General features: G+C 36.4%; 2 protein-coding genes across 20 annotated transcripts in view; one reads left to right on the forward strand and one right to left on the reverse strand.

Annotated features, from left to right (window-relative positions):
- The window catches only part of TTC8 (tetratricopeptide repeat domain 8), a 36313-nt gene extending 26454 nt beyond the window's left edge, over window positions 1-9859 (reverse strand). The window contains exons 1-3 of the mRNA XM_039333462.1: window positions 9648-9859; window positions 1458-1578; window positions 657-720 (exon numbers count right to left, since the gene is read on the reverse strand). Coding sequence (XP_039189396.1) covers window positions 657-720; window positions 1458-1578; window positions 9648-9761 — 299 coding nt within the window. The 5' untranslated portion in view covers window positions 9762-9859. The remainder of the gene's footprint in view (window positions 1-656; window positions 721-1457; window positions 1579-9647) is intronic.
- Window positions 1-18459, forward strand: part of EML5 (EMAP like 5) — a 184033-nt gene that overhangs the window by 59660 nt on the left and 105914 nt on the right. For 18 of the 19 annotated variants that reach the window (XR_005555518.1, XR_005555511.1, XR_005555516.1 and 15 more), the window contains exon 1: window positions 15352-17186. The exons of the other annotated variant lie outside the window; for it this stretch is intronic. Coding sequence is in view for 9 of the 18 variants with exons in the window: in XM_039333438.1 (XP_039189372.1) it covers window positions 16840-17186 (347 nt within the window). In the remaining 9 variants the exon portion in view is untranslated. Of the gene's footprint in view, window positions 1-15351; window positions 17187-18459 lie in introns of those variants that run through there. 19 annotated transcript variants of the gene reach the window in all.

Genomic DNA, 18459 nt, shown 5'->3' on the forward strand with positions numbered 1-18459 from the left:
TTTCTTTCACAGAACTTTATTAAGTCTCTGAGGAATGCTAGTATTTCATAGAATGTAGTCTGGAAAACTGATTTCAACTAGATATCACACTTGTAATTTAGGGGGGGGGGAATTAACAATGTATTTTATGTGTCTATTTAAGAAAACACAACTAAGTAATTTCTTGACCCAAAGTTCAGTCCATGATTATAACTTAAGGACAGAAATTTCTGATCCACTAAGGAGCTATGAAGAACTGTTATGATTCCTATAAAATATATTTACAGCAACTCAACATTTTTTCAATTTTAATTTCATTCTTTGGCAAGAAGACTTCTAGAATAACTTTAAAAATATAAATAATCAGATAACTCCTGTTAGTTTTCAGGCTTACAATATACAAAATGTAGGGCAAAATGAAAAGGGCTGAGGAGGGAAAAAGAAAAAACCCCACTAGCTCTAAAAGCTTATCTTGACCAGAATGAAAAGAATTCAAGTACATAGTAGCTGCCACCTGAATGACAATTACAAAAAGCTCAAATCAGCTAGTCTGAAAAATAGGAAATAAAATACATTTATTTCTTTCTGATATAATTCTATGTGATGATTATCACTTAAATACAAGGAAAAAATAACCAAATCAGTTAGCTCCACTAAGAAACTAAGTACAATAATACCTGATAGCCTTGCTAGGCCCAGCGCCATGACCAGTTCCAGGTGTTTTAAGTGAAGTACCAGGTCCTATCAAACAAACAAACAAAACAAAACAAAATCACGATGTTTATATTTTATAGATACTTTCCTATACATGTTTCTTTTACCATTTATCTTTTGGTGCCGTCTCCAGGTTTTTTAAAATAAAACCCAAAGAGAGAAGATTCAAAGCACAGATGAAGAGTGAAGTGCCACAAATAAAATTTGACACTATTATTTGTTTGTTTAAAAAAGCACTGTTTTATTTAATCACAGCATGGTAAGTGGACTCAGAATCAGTCAAAACTATAAAGAGAAGATAATTCCCTTATGCAAACAAAATGCTAACTGTGAAGCACTGGAATTACATTCATAATAAAGTAATTAAAACTAGAGATTTTAATTAGTGTACTGAGGATTTTGCTTGAAAATCAATTTCTTAGCTTGTTGCAGTATTGATTGAATACAAAGTGTACATGAAGATTATTTACTCACTAAAGACAACTGATATTTTATAGGTATATGAACATTTTAACAAGAAATGTATGGTTGAATTCTAAACTGTAATATTAATTGACATAAATGTACTATTTTATCAAAACTGAAGATAATAATTTTAAAGAAAATACAAGATAATAGTTTAACTAGTAGCAGTCACTCATTCCATAGAACAGCTTTGGGGGGGGGGAGAAATTAACCATTAAAAAGGAATGTTAGTATCCTAGGGAGGGAATCATGAGCTGCTTCTTGCAATGTATTTTGGAGCACATATAAATGCAGCTTACGTGCAACTTGTGCAATTGCATTTTCATCCAGCATCATTTCAGCTATGCCTTCCTGATCCACTTCAACTTCATCCACATAAACCATTTCAGTTAATGCTCGCATTTTTAAACACCAAGCAGCCTAAAATAGAGATGGAGAGGAAACAAAGCCCAGTAAACTAAAACGTCTACTAAATATATTCAAGGTTTTAAAAATCAATTAGAATACAATAGGCCAGCAGTAGATTATTTGACACTTATGGGAAAGGAAAAAATAAAATGGACGTTGGGATACAGAGATTTTGGCTGCACTATTGTCTTCAATGCAAGCATTAGACATAAAAAACATGTCAGAAGAACTAGAGAAATATGTGAGGAAGACCTCAAGAAGAATGCAGACAATACATTCATCCAGTTGACAGATGTTTACAAATGCTTAGTCACTCCCAATATTACATTAGAAGGGAGAGATGTTTTTATCATGTACTCTACTGCCTCTGTCATCTATAAGCAATAGTATGTTCCATTTCAAATTAGGCAGAATCTGTAGGTGATGCTACTGAATATTTAATTACATTTTGATAGGGAAATAAAAGGATTTGTGCAGCTGAGCAGATAGTAAATGATGCTAGGTACAAGGCACCGGTAACACCATTCCTGTGTGGGCTGTACTGCTTACCAGTCTCCAGGTGCAATTCTAGGTGCTGATGGTTACCTTTAAAGCCCACCATGGCTTAGGACCCGGGTACCTGAGAGATCACCCTTTTCCAAGAATCTCTACCCATCCAACCAAGTTGAGCAGAATGGCATGCTGCAGATCCTGTTAGCCAAAAATGTTAGCTGATGGGAATCAGAAGGTGAGTTTTTTCTGCAGTAGCCCTTATTGATTCTATGGAACATTCTCCCTTCAGAGATCAGTACGGCCCCAACTCTGTTGGCCTTTCATAAGGCCCTAAAAACCTGGCTATATTCCTGAGCCTGGGGTGCTGAATGCCCCATTTCCTGGCTCTATTACTAACTGGCCAAACATCTTGCTCTTATATATATATATAATTTGGATGTTTTAGAGTTGTTATTGGACTTACTGTTTTAAAATATTTTTAATATTTCTAACTGTAATATATTTTTTTAATTATAAGCCACCAGGAATCATTGAGATGGGTGGACATAGAAATTGAATAGATAAATACATTTGTGCATTTTAGAACTCCATGCAAATCAGTTTGACTCTATGTTGCATGCTGCTGCCTCATGCAGTATCATGTGATCGCTCCTAGAAAACTTTCTCTCAGCAGCCAGATCCTGAAGCAATAAAGGCAACTAAAATCCTAAGTTGCCTCTTCCCTCATTCTTTCCAGACATCTTCAGAAACAACACATCAATCTAGGACTAATATGTTGATCTCATGCATTAATTTATCCTGATGGCAGAGTGGAAGTTTATTTGTTTAAGCACAAATAACAAATTTAATAAAGTACTTGGTTGGAGAAGAGCATTTGCTATAGGCCTGCTTTATTCTACTGATTCAATACAATTTTGGAATCAAGATAAACTTAACTTGAACCTATATGACATTTATTTTGTAACACAATTCTAACTGTAGGAAGTCATTTAAAAGTTTGAGAGGATTTTAATAGACAGCCCCAATAAATATTATAATATTAATGATAGCTGAAAACCCTGTTTCCACTTAATGCTTTTTATATTTTTTTATCCCACCTTTATTTTTATAAATAACTCCAGGCAGAGAACAAATCTATACTAATATAGTGAAATGGGAATCATAAAGAATCCTAGTGAATCTTGCTTCTTTTTAAAACAAAAGTATACTTAATATAAACAAAAACATGAAGAGGCCTCCCTTTCTCTTGGTGAAGAGACAGTTTGATGAAATATGCCTGTTATTGCTCTGTCCTAAGCCATAATGTGATTTATTTATTATGTGCGAACTTGGCCACTAATTTTTGTTTAACCAAATACCCTAATTTAGTTTTATATATAAACTCAGTAACTAACTAACAATGACTGATTTAGAAATTCTATATATAGTCGGAGCTTGTACATATTAATCTAGGTTTTCTAGAAAATGATTTATTGAATAAAACACAACATACTAAGTCATAAATCATAGCTAACAGACCACAAAAGCTGTATTCATGTAATGAAAAATGAAACAAACCACATGAGTTTACGTTTTGACAAAATATAAACTCGGATATAATGCAGATTGAAATACATATATTTTGAAAGTAGTAAACACTTTTAAACATATTTATATTAAATCAATAAAATATAGTAAATGAAGTGCTTAATCTCATATATTTTTTCAGAATTTATTAGACAATGAATATATAAGTCATATAAATTAGTTTGTAACTTCTTTTAAAATGAAATTCAATGGTGAAAAAAGCAAGGTTCTACATTTAGGCAAGAAAAACCAAATGTACAGGTATAGAACAGGGGGTACCTTGCTCAATAGTAGTAACTGTGAGAGGGATCTCGGAGTCCTAGTGGACAATCATTTAAATATGAGCCAGCAGTGTGCTGCAGCTGCCAAAAAAGCCAACACAGTGCTAGGCTGCATTAACAGAGGAATAGAATCAAGATCACGTGAAGTATTAATGCCACTTTACAATGCCTTGGAATACTGCATCCAGTTTTGGTCACCACGATGTAAAAAAGATGTTGAGACTCTAGAAAGAGTACAGAGAAGAGCAACAAAGATGATTAGGGGACTGGAGACTAAAACATATAAGGAACGGTTGCTGGAACTGGGTATGTCTAGTTTAACGAAGAGAAGGACGAGGGGGGACATGATAGCAGTGTTCCAATATCTCAGGGGCTGCCACAAAGAAGAGGGAGTCAAGTTATTCTCCAAAGCGCCTGAAAGCAGGACAAGGAGCAACGGGTGGAAACTAACCAAAGAGAGAAGCAACCTAGAACTAAGGAGAAACTTCCTGACAGTTAGAACAATTAACCAGTGGAACAACCTGCCTCCAGAAGCGGTGAATGCTCCAACACTGGAAGTTTTTAAGAAGAAACTAGACAGCCATTTGTCCGAAATGGTATAAGGTTTTCTGCCTGAGCAGGGGGTTGGACTAGATGACCTCCAAGGTCCCTTCCAACTTTATCATTATTATTTATTATTACTAGTCTGTGTAGAGTAAATATAAAATGAATCTTTCCATTTGCGTGAAGTGCTCTGTAATCTATAATGATCTCCATTCCAAATCTCTCACTGGCTTATATATTTAGGTATTTAAAACATTCATATAGCTGCCCATCTTATAGAAAACTCTATGGGGCTCCAAATCAAAAATTAAAACAACATAAAAACCATATAAATTATAAAAACCAAACACATTAAAAAAAAACCATGCCAAAGCCAAGCTTCCAATATATAGTCACCTCATGTTATTCTAGTGCTTGTGGGAAAATCCAGCTCTTCAATGCTTTATGGAAGGCTGGGAAGGTAGACGCCTGCCATACTTTAGGTGGAAGTGTTCCACAGGGCAGGGCAGCCATAGAAAAGGCTACTTCCTAGCTCCCACAAGATGGCAATATTTAAGGAAAGGGACTAGAAGCATGCCCACCTACCTGACCTAGTAGGATGGGTAGATATTCTAAGGGAAAGATGGTCCTGCAGATAACCTGGCCATATGTGATATTTAAAGGTGATAACTGACATCTTAAATTGCACCTGAAAAGAAACTAAAAGCCAATACAGCTCAGACATCAGAGATGTTACATGGGCAAACCTAGGGACACCCAGAACTGCTGCCATGTTCTGGACGAATTGAAGTTTCTGGGTGCAATTCAAGGGTAGACCCATGCAACAGAGCATTGCAGTAATCTAATAATTTTTATCAGTTTTGATGAAGGAATAAAAGTTGGAAGAATATGAATATTTAACCATTTGCACTGTTAAATAGTAAAGCATTTAACATTGTCTTATTTATGCTATGGCAATATTTACACCGTTGGGAAAAGAGATAAACAGCACAGTTTCATTTTGAATTGGTATTTTCCCCTTAAGAACACGGCAATCAACTTTTCAGTCAAACTTGTAGGGTATAATGCAATATGCTTAGTTTTAAATACAAAGATTTGAAATTACTTAACTGCTGATGTTAAAAAGAAAAAATAAACTACAGTAAACTATAAAGTTTACAGTAAAGTTTTTTCTTCTGTTCAATCATGTCCGATTCTTAGAGACTGCCTGGACACATTGCTGCAGTTTTCTTCTTGGTTTACCAATGCCTCCTTCCTAGTATTCAGAAAAAGTGACTGACTGAAAGTCACTCAGCTAGCTTCATCCCAAAGGACTAGAAGTCACAATTTCCCAGTTTCTAGTCTGATATCTAAACTACTATACCAAAGTGGCTCTCAAACTATACAATAGTTGATATAACAAAAATAAACTTGGGTATGTAAAGTTAAGCTCAAAGATGCTTTCCTGGAATCAGAAAGGGATATGACAACAGAGACCCTACTCAAGGTCACTTAACGAATACATAGTGATAGAATGAAGATTTTTTTAATCAATTAGTATGAATTTACACACATATTTTCTAACAGTTAATATTTTAAGATGATATCTCTCCATCTGTTCATTGTATTCATTATGTCTTCAAAAGGCATGAAAGTAAAATCAGCAGTGAAATATAGTATTAGGATGAGTTAAGAAATTTTCTTTAAAATCAAAATCTGACATCAAAGTATTATGTGTATGTGCAAAGAAAACCATAAAATTATGCAATTCAACATAAGCTGTTCATCTACTTTTCTTTGTGTACTTCACTACTATAAATCAGTACTGTTTCCTGGTCTTTAAATTGACATATGGAAAATAAAGAACAATAATCAGATTAGGCAAGCGATCAGGATGATCAACCAAGATAGTAGGACAGAAACATGTCCCTTTTAGGTCATGCTACAGTTATAAACAAAGAAGCTACAAGGAATTTAATAAGGTTAATGAAAGCTTCTTTCTGGCAGCTGATTTATATCCTTTCACAGAAATTAATTTTAAATAATGTTTACTTAAAAGGAAATCCTACTAAATTTCTTGAATCCTGCTTTCTAATAAGTATCAGGAGTACATTTAATTGAAGTCACAATGCACATTTCACCATTATCATGGTTAAGAATGGATTCATATAACTACTTGGTAAGTCAGCCTTCTTTCTGAATTACAAAACGTAAAATAAAGAGGAAAATAACACCTTTAATTTTTTAAAAAAAAACAACAAAAAACTTTATCAAAATGTTGACTATGAATAAATGTGGAATAAAATAAACAAATCAGGCCTGTATTGATTGTCTGATATCAAAGGGAAAAAATTGATGGAATTTACAAAATAAATGTAATAGGCCTATGTTATTAAAGCTATGGAAAAACAAAATGGACTAAGGGTATAAAGAAAGAGAATGAAGAAAGAAACCCCAAAACCCTAATAGCGTATTATATGTGGAAAAAACGGAAAGATTCTTAAATAGCCACAACACAAAAATGATTGAAAAAGTGGGAGGACTTAGCAGAGATGGCAAAACTAATTAGAAAAAGATCAACAACTATATTTATCAGTGATTGGAAATCACCTTATGGACTTTTCGCTGAAAACAAGAGACATGTAAAATTAGAATGTATACTAAACACAAACAAAACAAAAAACAAAATTGTACTAGAAAGACAAAAGCAACTCTACATTAAAATGATACATTTAGAAAAATCAGGATGCCTTTTTTTTAGCAATTTCCTAAAAAGGAGGTGATGAAACATAACTATGCAGTCTATGCATATATAAAGGGTGATATAACATAATGAGAACCACAGTTTTAATATTGCTTTATCAAAAGTGCAGAATCTTATTGTGTACAGAACAGTAATAGCCATTGAAACTACATTAAGGCATGCTAAAGGCAGAGTTTTTGTATACGTGAGGAGAATTTTGATTTAAATAGCTTGCTGGCTTAAAAAAAGAAAGATTACTCTAGGAAGGAAAGCTTGATCTCACTTTCTTTCCAAATTCATAATACATTGCTTGGCACTAAGCACCACCCATCCATAACCAATAGTAAGAAACATATCTTGTGCTTATGTTTATATTTTAACCCTTAATGTTCTGAAGATCTTGTAAGATATGTTCCAATTCTGTAGTATGGATAAGTCACTTATATATCTAAAAGAATTATAGTGCAGAACCTGTTTCTGCAGCAAACAGCTTTTAGCCTTTTCAGCAGAATACTTTTAAATAGAGTTCTCAGCAACTGCCTCTCCCTGGTTATAAGCATCCTACCTCATTCTCATGGAGAAGATATCCTGCAGGTCCCATCAGCTAGAGACCTACATTGGTGAGTCCCACTAGATGTACCTTCTGTTATTGCACCCATCTTACAGAACATTCTTACTCCTGAAATTAGATCAGTGTTTCTCAACCTTGACAATTTTAAGGCATGTGGACTTCAACTCCCAGAATTCCACAGCCAGCATTGGCTGGCTGTGGAATTCTGGGAGTTGAAGTCCACATGCCTTAAAATTGTCAAGGTTGAGAAACACTGAATTAGATTGACTACAACTTTTCTATTTTTTTTGAAAGGCCATCAAGACCTGGTTATGCTGCTAAGCCTGAGGTTCTATACATCTTTTTAATATGGTTCTGCATTTCAGTTAAGCAAACTTATGAGCATCCCTAGGTGGAAAATGACAACATACTCATAAATATGTTGTTATTTTGGCTTCATTAGTTTCAATGTTTGTTGTAGATGTGGAAGTAGTTGAAGCTTTTATCCTATATAATGTTTTAGTTTTAGTTACATCATGAGAGATAGTTACATATTTGCAGAGTTTACACATCAAGCTCAGGTATATTGTGGTTGGTTTGGTTTTGACACAGAGTAAGATAATATAAAGCAACTGCAATTTGTATGTTTTTAAAAACATTGTTTTTATCATAGGTGGAGCAAAACTGCACCTGCCTTATATGCTATCCTTATTAGATTTTCATCCCACTTTTACTACTTTATAAATAACTCAAGGTAGCAAACATACTAATACTACTTCGTCCTATTTTTCCCACCACAACCTTATGAGGTGGGTTGGGCTGAGAGTCACCCAAAGCTACCCAGCTGGCTTTCATGCCTAAGGCAAGACTAGAACTCATGGTATCTTGGTTTCTAGGCCAGCACCTTAATGGTATGTTTGTAACTTCAGAGGTGCAAGGTTCAGTTAAATTAGTCTCAAAATAAAGTAAATTTAGCTCATCCAGTTGTGTGTCCCGTACGGTTTACCTGGAATGGCCGACATCAGTTTTGCAGTCTAAAGGTACAAACTTCCCGCTGATACTTTTAAGAGTCTGATCAATTAGGGTTTTTTCCCTAAGTTTCTTTGTCTGACCATTAATTGATTGCAGGCTCTTATCAGATAGGCTACATTTCTTTCCCTTGTCCCCCAGTCACCCGCACATTCCTTTAATTCTGTTAACCATCAGTTAATGATGGTACTTGGAACAGACATTGCTGTCACTAAGCAAGTCATAAAGCACATCACATGACCATGCTACTTAATGATAGGACATCTGGCATGTCCAATTGCCATTGTTAAACAAATCCTGCATCATTGTTAAGTGAGGACATCAAATGATCATTATTTGCAATCTCCTGCTGCTGCCTGATTGCTTGTAGAAAGCCGGAAAAGAAGATGCAAATAGCAATGATGTGACCTCAAGATGTTACAACCTGGAATTTTAAAGGCTGGCACTAAGTACCACTTGTTCAGTACCATCACAAGTTGGAATGGTGGCTGAATGAGTGGCTGTTAAAAGAGAACCACCTGTATTTGAAATCATGTCAGCTATTAACTGGATTGTGACCTGTCTCAAATTTATCTAAATAATAAGTTTCATTAAACTAGAATTTTTCTTCCATTATTAATTGACATATTGGGAGATACAGTTTCCAGTTATGAGCACTGCTGGAGTTAAAACCCTCTGGATTATCTTGTTCCAGCTAATTCATTACCCAGAATATGAAATGCAGGAAAGGCACCGTCACACGATTTTACAAAACGCTTGCGCCAAAAAGCAAATATCTGCAGATATCAAAAAGAGTAATTACTAAATCAAGGCATCCACCCAAGGCCAGGTTTTACATTTTTCCTGAACTCGGAAACATCACATCCACGCTTGCAGCCCCTGCCCTGTCTCTCATTACCTGATCGCCAGGCTCCTTTTCCAGCAACTGGGAACACAGATCCGAACAGAGTTGGAATTTCCTCCGCCTGAAATAACTCAAGGCATGGAGCAACGGGTCCATTTCCAGGGCCATAAGCGAGGCAAACCACTAATAACACCACGCTAACACCCCCCGCCCCCGCTTCTACTTAGGCCCGGCGTCTCAGCTTAGTTTTGCCCAGCAACGCTACTTGGGGTCCTTGGAGAAGCAAAGGCGACTAAACAACTGCCTGAAGGGCCAGAGAGTGTTTCCCTCCTGTCTCAGAAAGAAGACGGTCCGGCAAAGAAGCCGGAACATTTCGGTGCCGGCAATGACTGCTGAAACTTTTAGAGTTTGCGGATTATGCCTGATTTCTCTGCCTTCGTCCTTGATTCACCTCTTTTTTTCGGGAACATTAGGGGTTTCTGACTTGTTTCCTCTCGTTATGTGGCATGAAAAATGCTTAAAATAGCATTTTTTTTGTAGCGTGCAGAACCAAGAAATTTCATGTGTTGATGGTTCGTGATTTGAACTTCATAAACATAGCAGAGGAAATTACTTGGAGAAATAGAGTTAACATAATTTTAGCCGTTAATAATTGTCCTTGATTAGTGGCAGGTAGATAAATATATTCCACGATTGCATGATAAGTCAAAATTTGAGAAACTAATGTACTGCTTGGTGTATGATTAGAAAATGTACTATGTGGTTCATTTGTGGTTCAGTGTGTTATGCAAAATTCTGAAAATTGAGTTAACTTTGGAAAATCTGGGGTCAATTTTTCTCTGCGTAATACGCACGGTTATTATTGTTATGGATAAAACGGGGTTTTTATCTCTCTTTCTGAAGGAAATATACATATGGGTGTGTTTATATTTTCGTATGTGAGATAATTGGGATCAATTGATGTTATAAATGGGGAATCTTACACTTTCTATCCTTCATCAGATATATATAGACATATGTATAAATAAACACACAGGTGCATATGCAAGTATTTTTTGAAAAAGAGAAAGTATCCAGGATTCCTTTCAGCTGATGTTTGCAGTTTTAAATTGACAATATTTTACAGGTTTTTGTCAATATTTATAATACTTTATTAATATTTATAATACTTTAGTATATCAACCTCTTTTAGAATGGAAAAATTCTTAAATTCAAGTCCATTTTTCTTGGGGTGAATAAAAAGTGTGATATTTGTATCTAGCTGTTATTTTTTTGTTAATGATCACAAGTTGTACTGAATACTTTAATAGTTATATTGTTATTGTATTAATTATAGACTGAATTTGGTTTGAACAATCAAGTGAAATTGAACTAATTTACTGGAAGAACTCTAGATAGGTATCTAATTTACTGTATTCCCATCAGCTGATATCAACAATATGATTCTATCAGTTGCTAAATTCTTGATTTTTACTTCATTACAGATTGTTAAGGATACATTCTATTTTTGAAGTTGCTTAATATTTAAAAAAAAATAAAGATTTTAAAATTATTTCAAATGTATAAGAGTAAGCAGCATTTAAATGGCCACTTCATACCATGATACTTAGCCATGATACTTCTCTTTTAACCTGTCTACTTACCTGAGCTGCAGAATTTCAGATGACCATTTGGTGGAACAATTATCTCCAGATTTTTACAGGCCAGATATCATAGCCATACATTTCCCCTCTCACCCCATCTCCAAAATCTTGGGGTTGTTCTAGCAGTCCACTCAAATATTAGGTGTTATTAAAAAATGTCAAGCCAGTGAAAGGAAAAATATCCATAGGATCTGACTTTACATACTGTGCTAAGCTATAATTTTTCATTATGGTTGAATAAACAGTAATTGCTGGATTCAACTGAACATTAAGATATTAGTCATGGTTTATAAATAACATTGTGGCTTAGCATAATGAGACAACCTGTCTCTTTCTCTATGTAAGGCAGGGGTGTCAAACTGCCAGCTCGCGGGTCGGATGCGTTATGCTGAAACCGCACCCAGCCCATTGCCGGCAAAAGAAAAAAAGTCATGATACGTCGCAACATGTCACGTGACATTGCGAGTTTGACACCCCTGATGTAAGGTGTCAACAGTTAAAAGCTAAACTTCTGAGATCAACGTAGGAGGTCCTTTCCTGTTTATCTACTTGTCAAGCAAATTAGGTTGATAGTCATAAGATGTAGAACTCTCTTACTATGGTAGTGTTCTCCCCCACCCCCCAAATTCCAATGGAATTACAGGCCTTCTAGGTTAGTCCTGAAATATCTATTTACCTATGTTTATATTTTATAAATATAAAAAACTGTTTCAGTTTCAGTTAAAACTGACCCTGACTCTCATCTTTGTATATTCACATTAAAATAAAATAACTAACAAAGGAACATAAGTAATAATTAGCATATCCATAGAATGTGGTTTTTTTTTTTTACACAATGACCTTAAAAAGGATGAAATATCAGAATGGCATGCTATAAAATTATAACTGTTATAAAAATTATAATTCTTCTGCTTGGCCTGAGGAACTCAATGCAGTAGTACCATTCTGTAGATGGCTATTCAACTAATAGCAGGTAGACTAATAATTAATTTTAATATAACACATAATGTAAAATATGGAAAGCAGTTATGTCAGAAATACTGTAGCTAGATGATCTCTCCTTTGGAAATGTATAATATACAAGTAAATAAAATAAATAAGTGAGGAATTTTGCCAGCTATTGGTAAATAAAATATAAGTTGGCTATATAGACCAAGGATCTGACTTTCCATATAGAAGCTTAATATATTCATATGTTAAGTATGCATATGTAACAAGCTTGTTAATCTTTTTCATGATTCTTAGTTGCAAAGCAGATGGTGAATTAATTCTGTGAGGCAAAATGCAAGATAGATTTAATGTGCTGATAGCCTGGGTTTATTGCACCATTAACCACCTAGAGCAGTTTCATGGTGTACAATGTATCTCAATCAGCTAATTTTAATGCAAGCTAACTCTATCTGTACTCTAGCCATTCTCTTTACTTCAGTTTTCCCATAAACTGGGAAAAAGTGTTGCCAGAAACACTGGAAATCATTATTCCGATTGTCCACTTTAGTTTGCTATTCTACGGTTCAGCGCAACCATTTATACAATTAGCTAGTAGGTTGGTGTCTGCTCTTATTTGGTATATATATGGCAATGCCCCCTCAAACAACATGTACCCAGTTCCTTTCATCATTCCTTGCAGGACTTGATTTCCTGGCCCCTCGTTATACTGGTAGTTCTCCCCAGAATTCTGATTTGTTGATGTTAAACTGCAGCCCATGGAATTTGATACAGAATTCTAACTAAAGCCTGGACAAGGGAAAATAGAGGGGACAATTGCTTATCATGATCTGGAGTCTATATTTCAAAATTGCCTTTGCCTTTTTAGCAGCTGCATCATATTCAATTTATGATATGCTATGTCATTCCCCACACAGTACTGCCAAGCCAGGTCTGTTCTATCTTATATTTGTGCCTTTTATATTTTCTCCATTTATTTATTTAATTTATATGACACCCATTATGGTTCGAGGAGATTCTGAGCCTTCTCTGGGTGAATAACTATTCATCCCATTCTTTCTAGCCTGCTGTTCAAACTTGTTCTTACCTTTTTAATTTTTTTCTTCTTTTCTAAAATAATAGTCACTCTTATTTTGAGTCATGTGCAAATATAACCCTTTTATTCATTAGCAAGAAAAATATCAAACAACTGATATTTCTCCAAGACGGGAACTTGAACTCCACTCCACCTCTTAAGCTCATGTGGAACTATTTAAGAGTACTTTCTGGAGGTCATCACTCAGTCACTTCTGAATCCATCTAATAGCAGTGGCATCTACTCTGTATTTTATCATTTTATTAATATGGATATCATGAGACTTTGTTGAATGCTTTGCTGAAGTCAAATACAACGTGTCCACAGCATTCCCTTGATTTGTTGGGTTAGTAACTCTATTGAAAAAGCAGGTCAAATTAATTGGCTTTTGTTCATTGTTGCTTTGCAAGTGCTCATAAACATGCTGTTTAATAATCAGTTTCAGGATTTTGCTCAGGTCTGTAACTTCCAGATTATTCTTGTTCCCTTTTTTGAAGAAAGAAACATTTACATTTACAAAGGGACCTGAATACTCAGATATTATTTGTTTTGTGTTCACCTTTGCTATTTTTTCCATTATCTCACGATGTATGGATAGTCTTTGATTAATAACTGAAATTCAGCCAGGAATTACAGTTGGAAATCATGCCAGTCATTAAGCAGGTCACCACTGACTGATCTGATTTTATAATCTCTTTTATAGTATTATTAAGTGAATATCGCAGTTATTAAGTGAATTCATTGTCCACAATGGATTTTTTTTGCCAGAAAATGGAAGTAAATGCTGGTTTCTGGTAAAAAAACATAATAAATCATGTCATCTGACCGCAGGATGCTGCAAACTACCATAAATGTGAGTTGGTTGCTGAGAATCAAAATGTGATCCGATAACTGCAGGGGTGGTGGCCAGACCATTGGAACTAGAATCCAGATTGCATATAGTCCTGAGGAGGTGCATCATAACTTCAACAAGTCACTAAGTGACAGATAAGTAAAGAACTACCTGTAATTCATCTGGCTAGTTTAAATTAGTTAAATGTTCTTGTGTTCTCTCCTTGTCTCCTTTGAAAGCTGTATGCAACAAAATTTCACTTTAATGTATGCCAATTTGTATACATTCAAAGTGACAATAAAGTTATTCTATTCTATTCTATTCTATTCTATTCTATTCTATTCTATTCTATTCTATTCTATTCTATTCTATTCTTCCATAGCCAGCTAGAGCTTTGTTATCTGAGTGAAGATTAGTAGAAAATACTATTTAAAAATTCTGCTTTCTCACCATTATTCCTTTTTTTTCTTGCAATAGATCTCTATGCTTTGGCTTTTTAAAAAAAATATATCACTTGTTTCTGAAAATGCTGTTTTCTTATTTGGGCTATTTATTACAAGCCTCAGTTCTTCCTGACCTTTAGCCTTTCTGACACAATGCTTAGTTTCTTGCAATGGCCTTATACAATATCAGCCTTTGGTTGTATGCACCTTTCTCCATTGTCCCTCCCCACTTTCTATAATTTTTCTTTTTGGAAAGTTGTGTGTGAAGACACAGGTCTGTAAATAGGCATCTCATTTTTCCCACTAGTAAGTATTTACAATTGCATGTTTAGCATGTTCAGTTTCTAGGATTTTTCTTCTTTACTGGACACTGTCCTCTTTCAGGATTTCAGGCCATTGGATTGTATCTAGCTTCTTTTGGAATTTAATCATCATCCACTTTTCTTCCAATATATATCCCTGATTCTCATCCATGCTGCCATGATATCATGAATACAGTGATACCATGCTTACTTTCTCTCAAGGTTTCAGTCACCTTCACTTCTTCAAGCTTCTCTTCCTGTTGGTTAGTATTAGATCCAAAGTAATGCATCCCTGTATGCAAGGCTCGAAAGAAAATATATGTACCAAGACATTCAACAGTGGAAATTTTCTCTACCAATTATTTATCAGTGCCTGGATCAGATTTTGTTGTTGTAATGTTTATTTTTTTATTTGTTCTTTATTTTTGCTTTCTAACATTATCCCAAAAATAGATGTGGTCATGTCAAAAAGAAACATTTCTCACATGTTGTGTATCATCCTTTTCTACTGCACAATCTGCAAATGGAATCAAATGAAATAAGTGAACAAATAATATAAGACCTTGACAACTGAGTACAGACTTAGGCAAAGATCATCCAGAACTCTAACCTAGTTAGGTTTAGATTTGTACCATCATTATCAAATCTCCTGTAAGAAAAATCCAGAATTTAGCTTTCTTTTTTATAAATATTACCTATCCCATTTAACAAAAAATAGACTAGGATGTGTATCCTTAAAGTCTTGATATAAATAATAATGTGCATTTGTGTGCATGTTGAAGTCTAGCATCTGGAGTTAGCTATTTATTCACTGAATCACATACGGTATCTTTCTGGCATTTTAACATAATTGGCTCTTTATCAGGGTAAAAATCATTTGTAAATGAATTGAGAAGTATCAAGGCGAGCATAAAATATTGCATCATACTGCACTTTGAGAGTGAATGATTAATTGAAAGTGTTTCTAGATGGCTGAAAGGAGGGAAAACAACAAAAGTATCTTTCTCAGCAAATTTCTGCAGGGTTGTGACATGTTTGCCTTTAGGTGGTTCAGGAACAAAGACTTGGGCTGCACTTAAGTGCTACATTTTAAAATGCACTTAGGTAGACAACTTTAAGATATATATAGCTACAGGCCATTCTTTTTTGCAGTTTAAATGTTTATCCACACTTAAGATGAAACTTTGCAAAAGCTTTTCAAAATCAAATGCCATCTCAGAACAATAACATCTGTGCTAATGGACATTGTACTATGGGGGGGGGGGAATTATGCCAGGTTTGGAATAACAATCTGGCTCTTTACTTGGAAGGGTGTTTTCTTATTGTTTTTAATTTATATACTTAGGGAAATCTTTGCTCTAGAACCGTGTTCCTCCTCCTCATTTGCAAAGCAGCTTACTCTCGCAGGCAGCTTCTCTCTCTCTTCGCCTTTTTTTCCTCTTCATGTGGCTCGAAGGAGACGCGAGGACTGGATAGGACTGCCCTGGGAAAACCTGGCCAGCTCAAAATTTTAAAAGAAATGAAGACCGGGAAGTCGTTCACCGAAGTCCTCTCAACGAAGGGGACGAAACCCATCACCCCGATGTCCAGGCAGCCTTCGGGAAAAACAGAAGGGGAGCGCAGGCCCCCGCCAAGATGAAGGCACTGCGCAGCCGCAATGGAGAGACGGGGGCGGGGGAGGATTGACATTGCGGGAGAAGCGCCCGCGGGTTTCGGGAGGACTACGACGCAGCGAAGTAGCCGCGCGCATCACTGGGGCGACGACGGGCGGGGGGGTTTTCGCCTAGCCTTCCTTGCAGTTTCTACCTCCGTCGCGCCGAGGCGGCTGTCGGGCCCAGCAAGTGGATAACTTAGCAGTCGAACCATAGGGGCCGCCCTGCCGCCGCGCAGCCATGTCTAGCGGCGATAGCAGCAGAAGCGCTTCCCGGAGGAGCGCAGCTCAGTGCGGCGCGCAGCGCTTTCTGTGAGGCGGGCGGATTGGCGGCGGCGGCAGCGGCGGCTGCATGAGACGATTCCATGTTGGCGGCTCAGGATTAAGCGAAGGAGGAAGACCTCGGTCCTGGTGCAAAGAGCCGGCTGAATTCTTCCGCTCTCCCTCCATTCCTTGGGGCTCCGGCGGGAAGGATCCGTTCTCCAGTGGGGAACGGAGAGGGATGGCTGACCGAAGCGCCCCGAAGTGCCACTTGAGGCTGGAGTGGGTTTATGGCTACAGAGGTCACCAATGCCGCAACAACCTTTACTACACGGCTGCCAAAGAGATCGTTTATTTTGTGGCGGGGGTTGGAGTGGTCTACAGTCCCCGGGAGCATCGGCAGAAATTTTACCTGGGGCACCAGGACGACATCATCAGGTAGGATGCCTCTTCTTCTCCCTAGCCCTCCTCCCTGGTTCTCTTTCGAGCCTTCCTTGGAGCCGTCCTTGCAGGAATTATCATAGGACAACCAGCGGGCGCCCTCCGTAAGGCACCGTGTCCCCCGCTTGATTTGGTTTCCTAAAGCGTGTCAGTAGCTGGGATGCTTCGAAGCTCTTTCGTCTTTTATGAGACTCCTGCTCATCTGTTTTATTACAAACATTAACGTTTGGTTTCTGTTCATTGCAGTTCCTCTCTTTTTCCAAGATTCACTGAAATAATCTCATGCAAAAATCTTCAGTTTATTTATAACTAAACTTTTAGCAAATGTGACCTCCTTTTCTTGAGAATGAGGTAGAGGTTTGAATCCATTTATTTTTGGCTAATGTATAGAATCAGAATTCACATAATGAATACTGTATCTCTGATTTTTATTCATACTCCACCCTTTTTAGCCTTTTCCCATAGTCGAGTTGAACTGCTGTCCATCCATCTTTGATTAAGAGACAACTCTAGTAACCTTACATGAACTATACAGTCTTCTTTGCCAATTGCTAGTCTGCTTCTATTGCCACTGTTCCCTGTCAGTAACAATAATCGACTTTCCTCTAAGGTACAGGGTCATAAGCCTAATAGATTTTACACATCAAGAATCTGGCCTCGGTTGGTATAGGATACTGGTATGGGCTTAAACCCATCTAACTTGGCTTGGGATAATATGAGGGTTATATCATGTGGACATGTCACAAAAAAAGTTATCAGGGTGTATTGTCAATGAAAATTCTCATCTCATGCAAAAATCTTCAAAAGTTGAGTCATGGCAATTGGACTTTTTTTCTTGTTGGTTTGATTGCTGGTTTCACTGCTTACCCAAGTAGTTTGGATGACTGAAGAATCTACTTGGATAAGCAATGAAACATTTCAAACCCAAAAAAGAGAAGAAATCCAATTGCAATGATTCAACTTGTGGCTAGGTATAAATAAGGAAAGGTCTTCAGTTTCCCTCTTCAAAAAAAAATCACTTGTCATCAGTGATCTTTATGTATGCTTGTTAAGATCAATTGAGGGTGCACATCTAATATTCCAATGTGCTGTTTTTCAATATCGTCAAAGGTAGCTGGAAAGATATTCTTATAGTGCTGCTTCTTTTTCTTTCACTGCCTTATGAAATTGTCTACAATTGAGCAATTTGAGCAGTGCAAGTTTTAAATCATTGTAATCTTTATGAGTAGCTGACGGAGGATAGTATTTACCTTGTCTTGAACAGGTGTAT

This window comes from Crotalus tigris, unplaced genomic scaffold (genome assembly GCF_016545835.1).
Source record: "Crotalus tigris isolate CLP2741 ecotype Arizona unplaced genomic scaffold, ASM1654583v1 scf7180000024506.1728113, whole genome shotgun sequence".
NCBI classification, from domain to species: domain Eukaryota; kingdom Metazoa; phylum Chordata; class Lepidosauria; order Squamata; family Viperidae; genus Crotalus; species Crotalus tigris.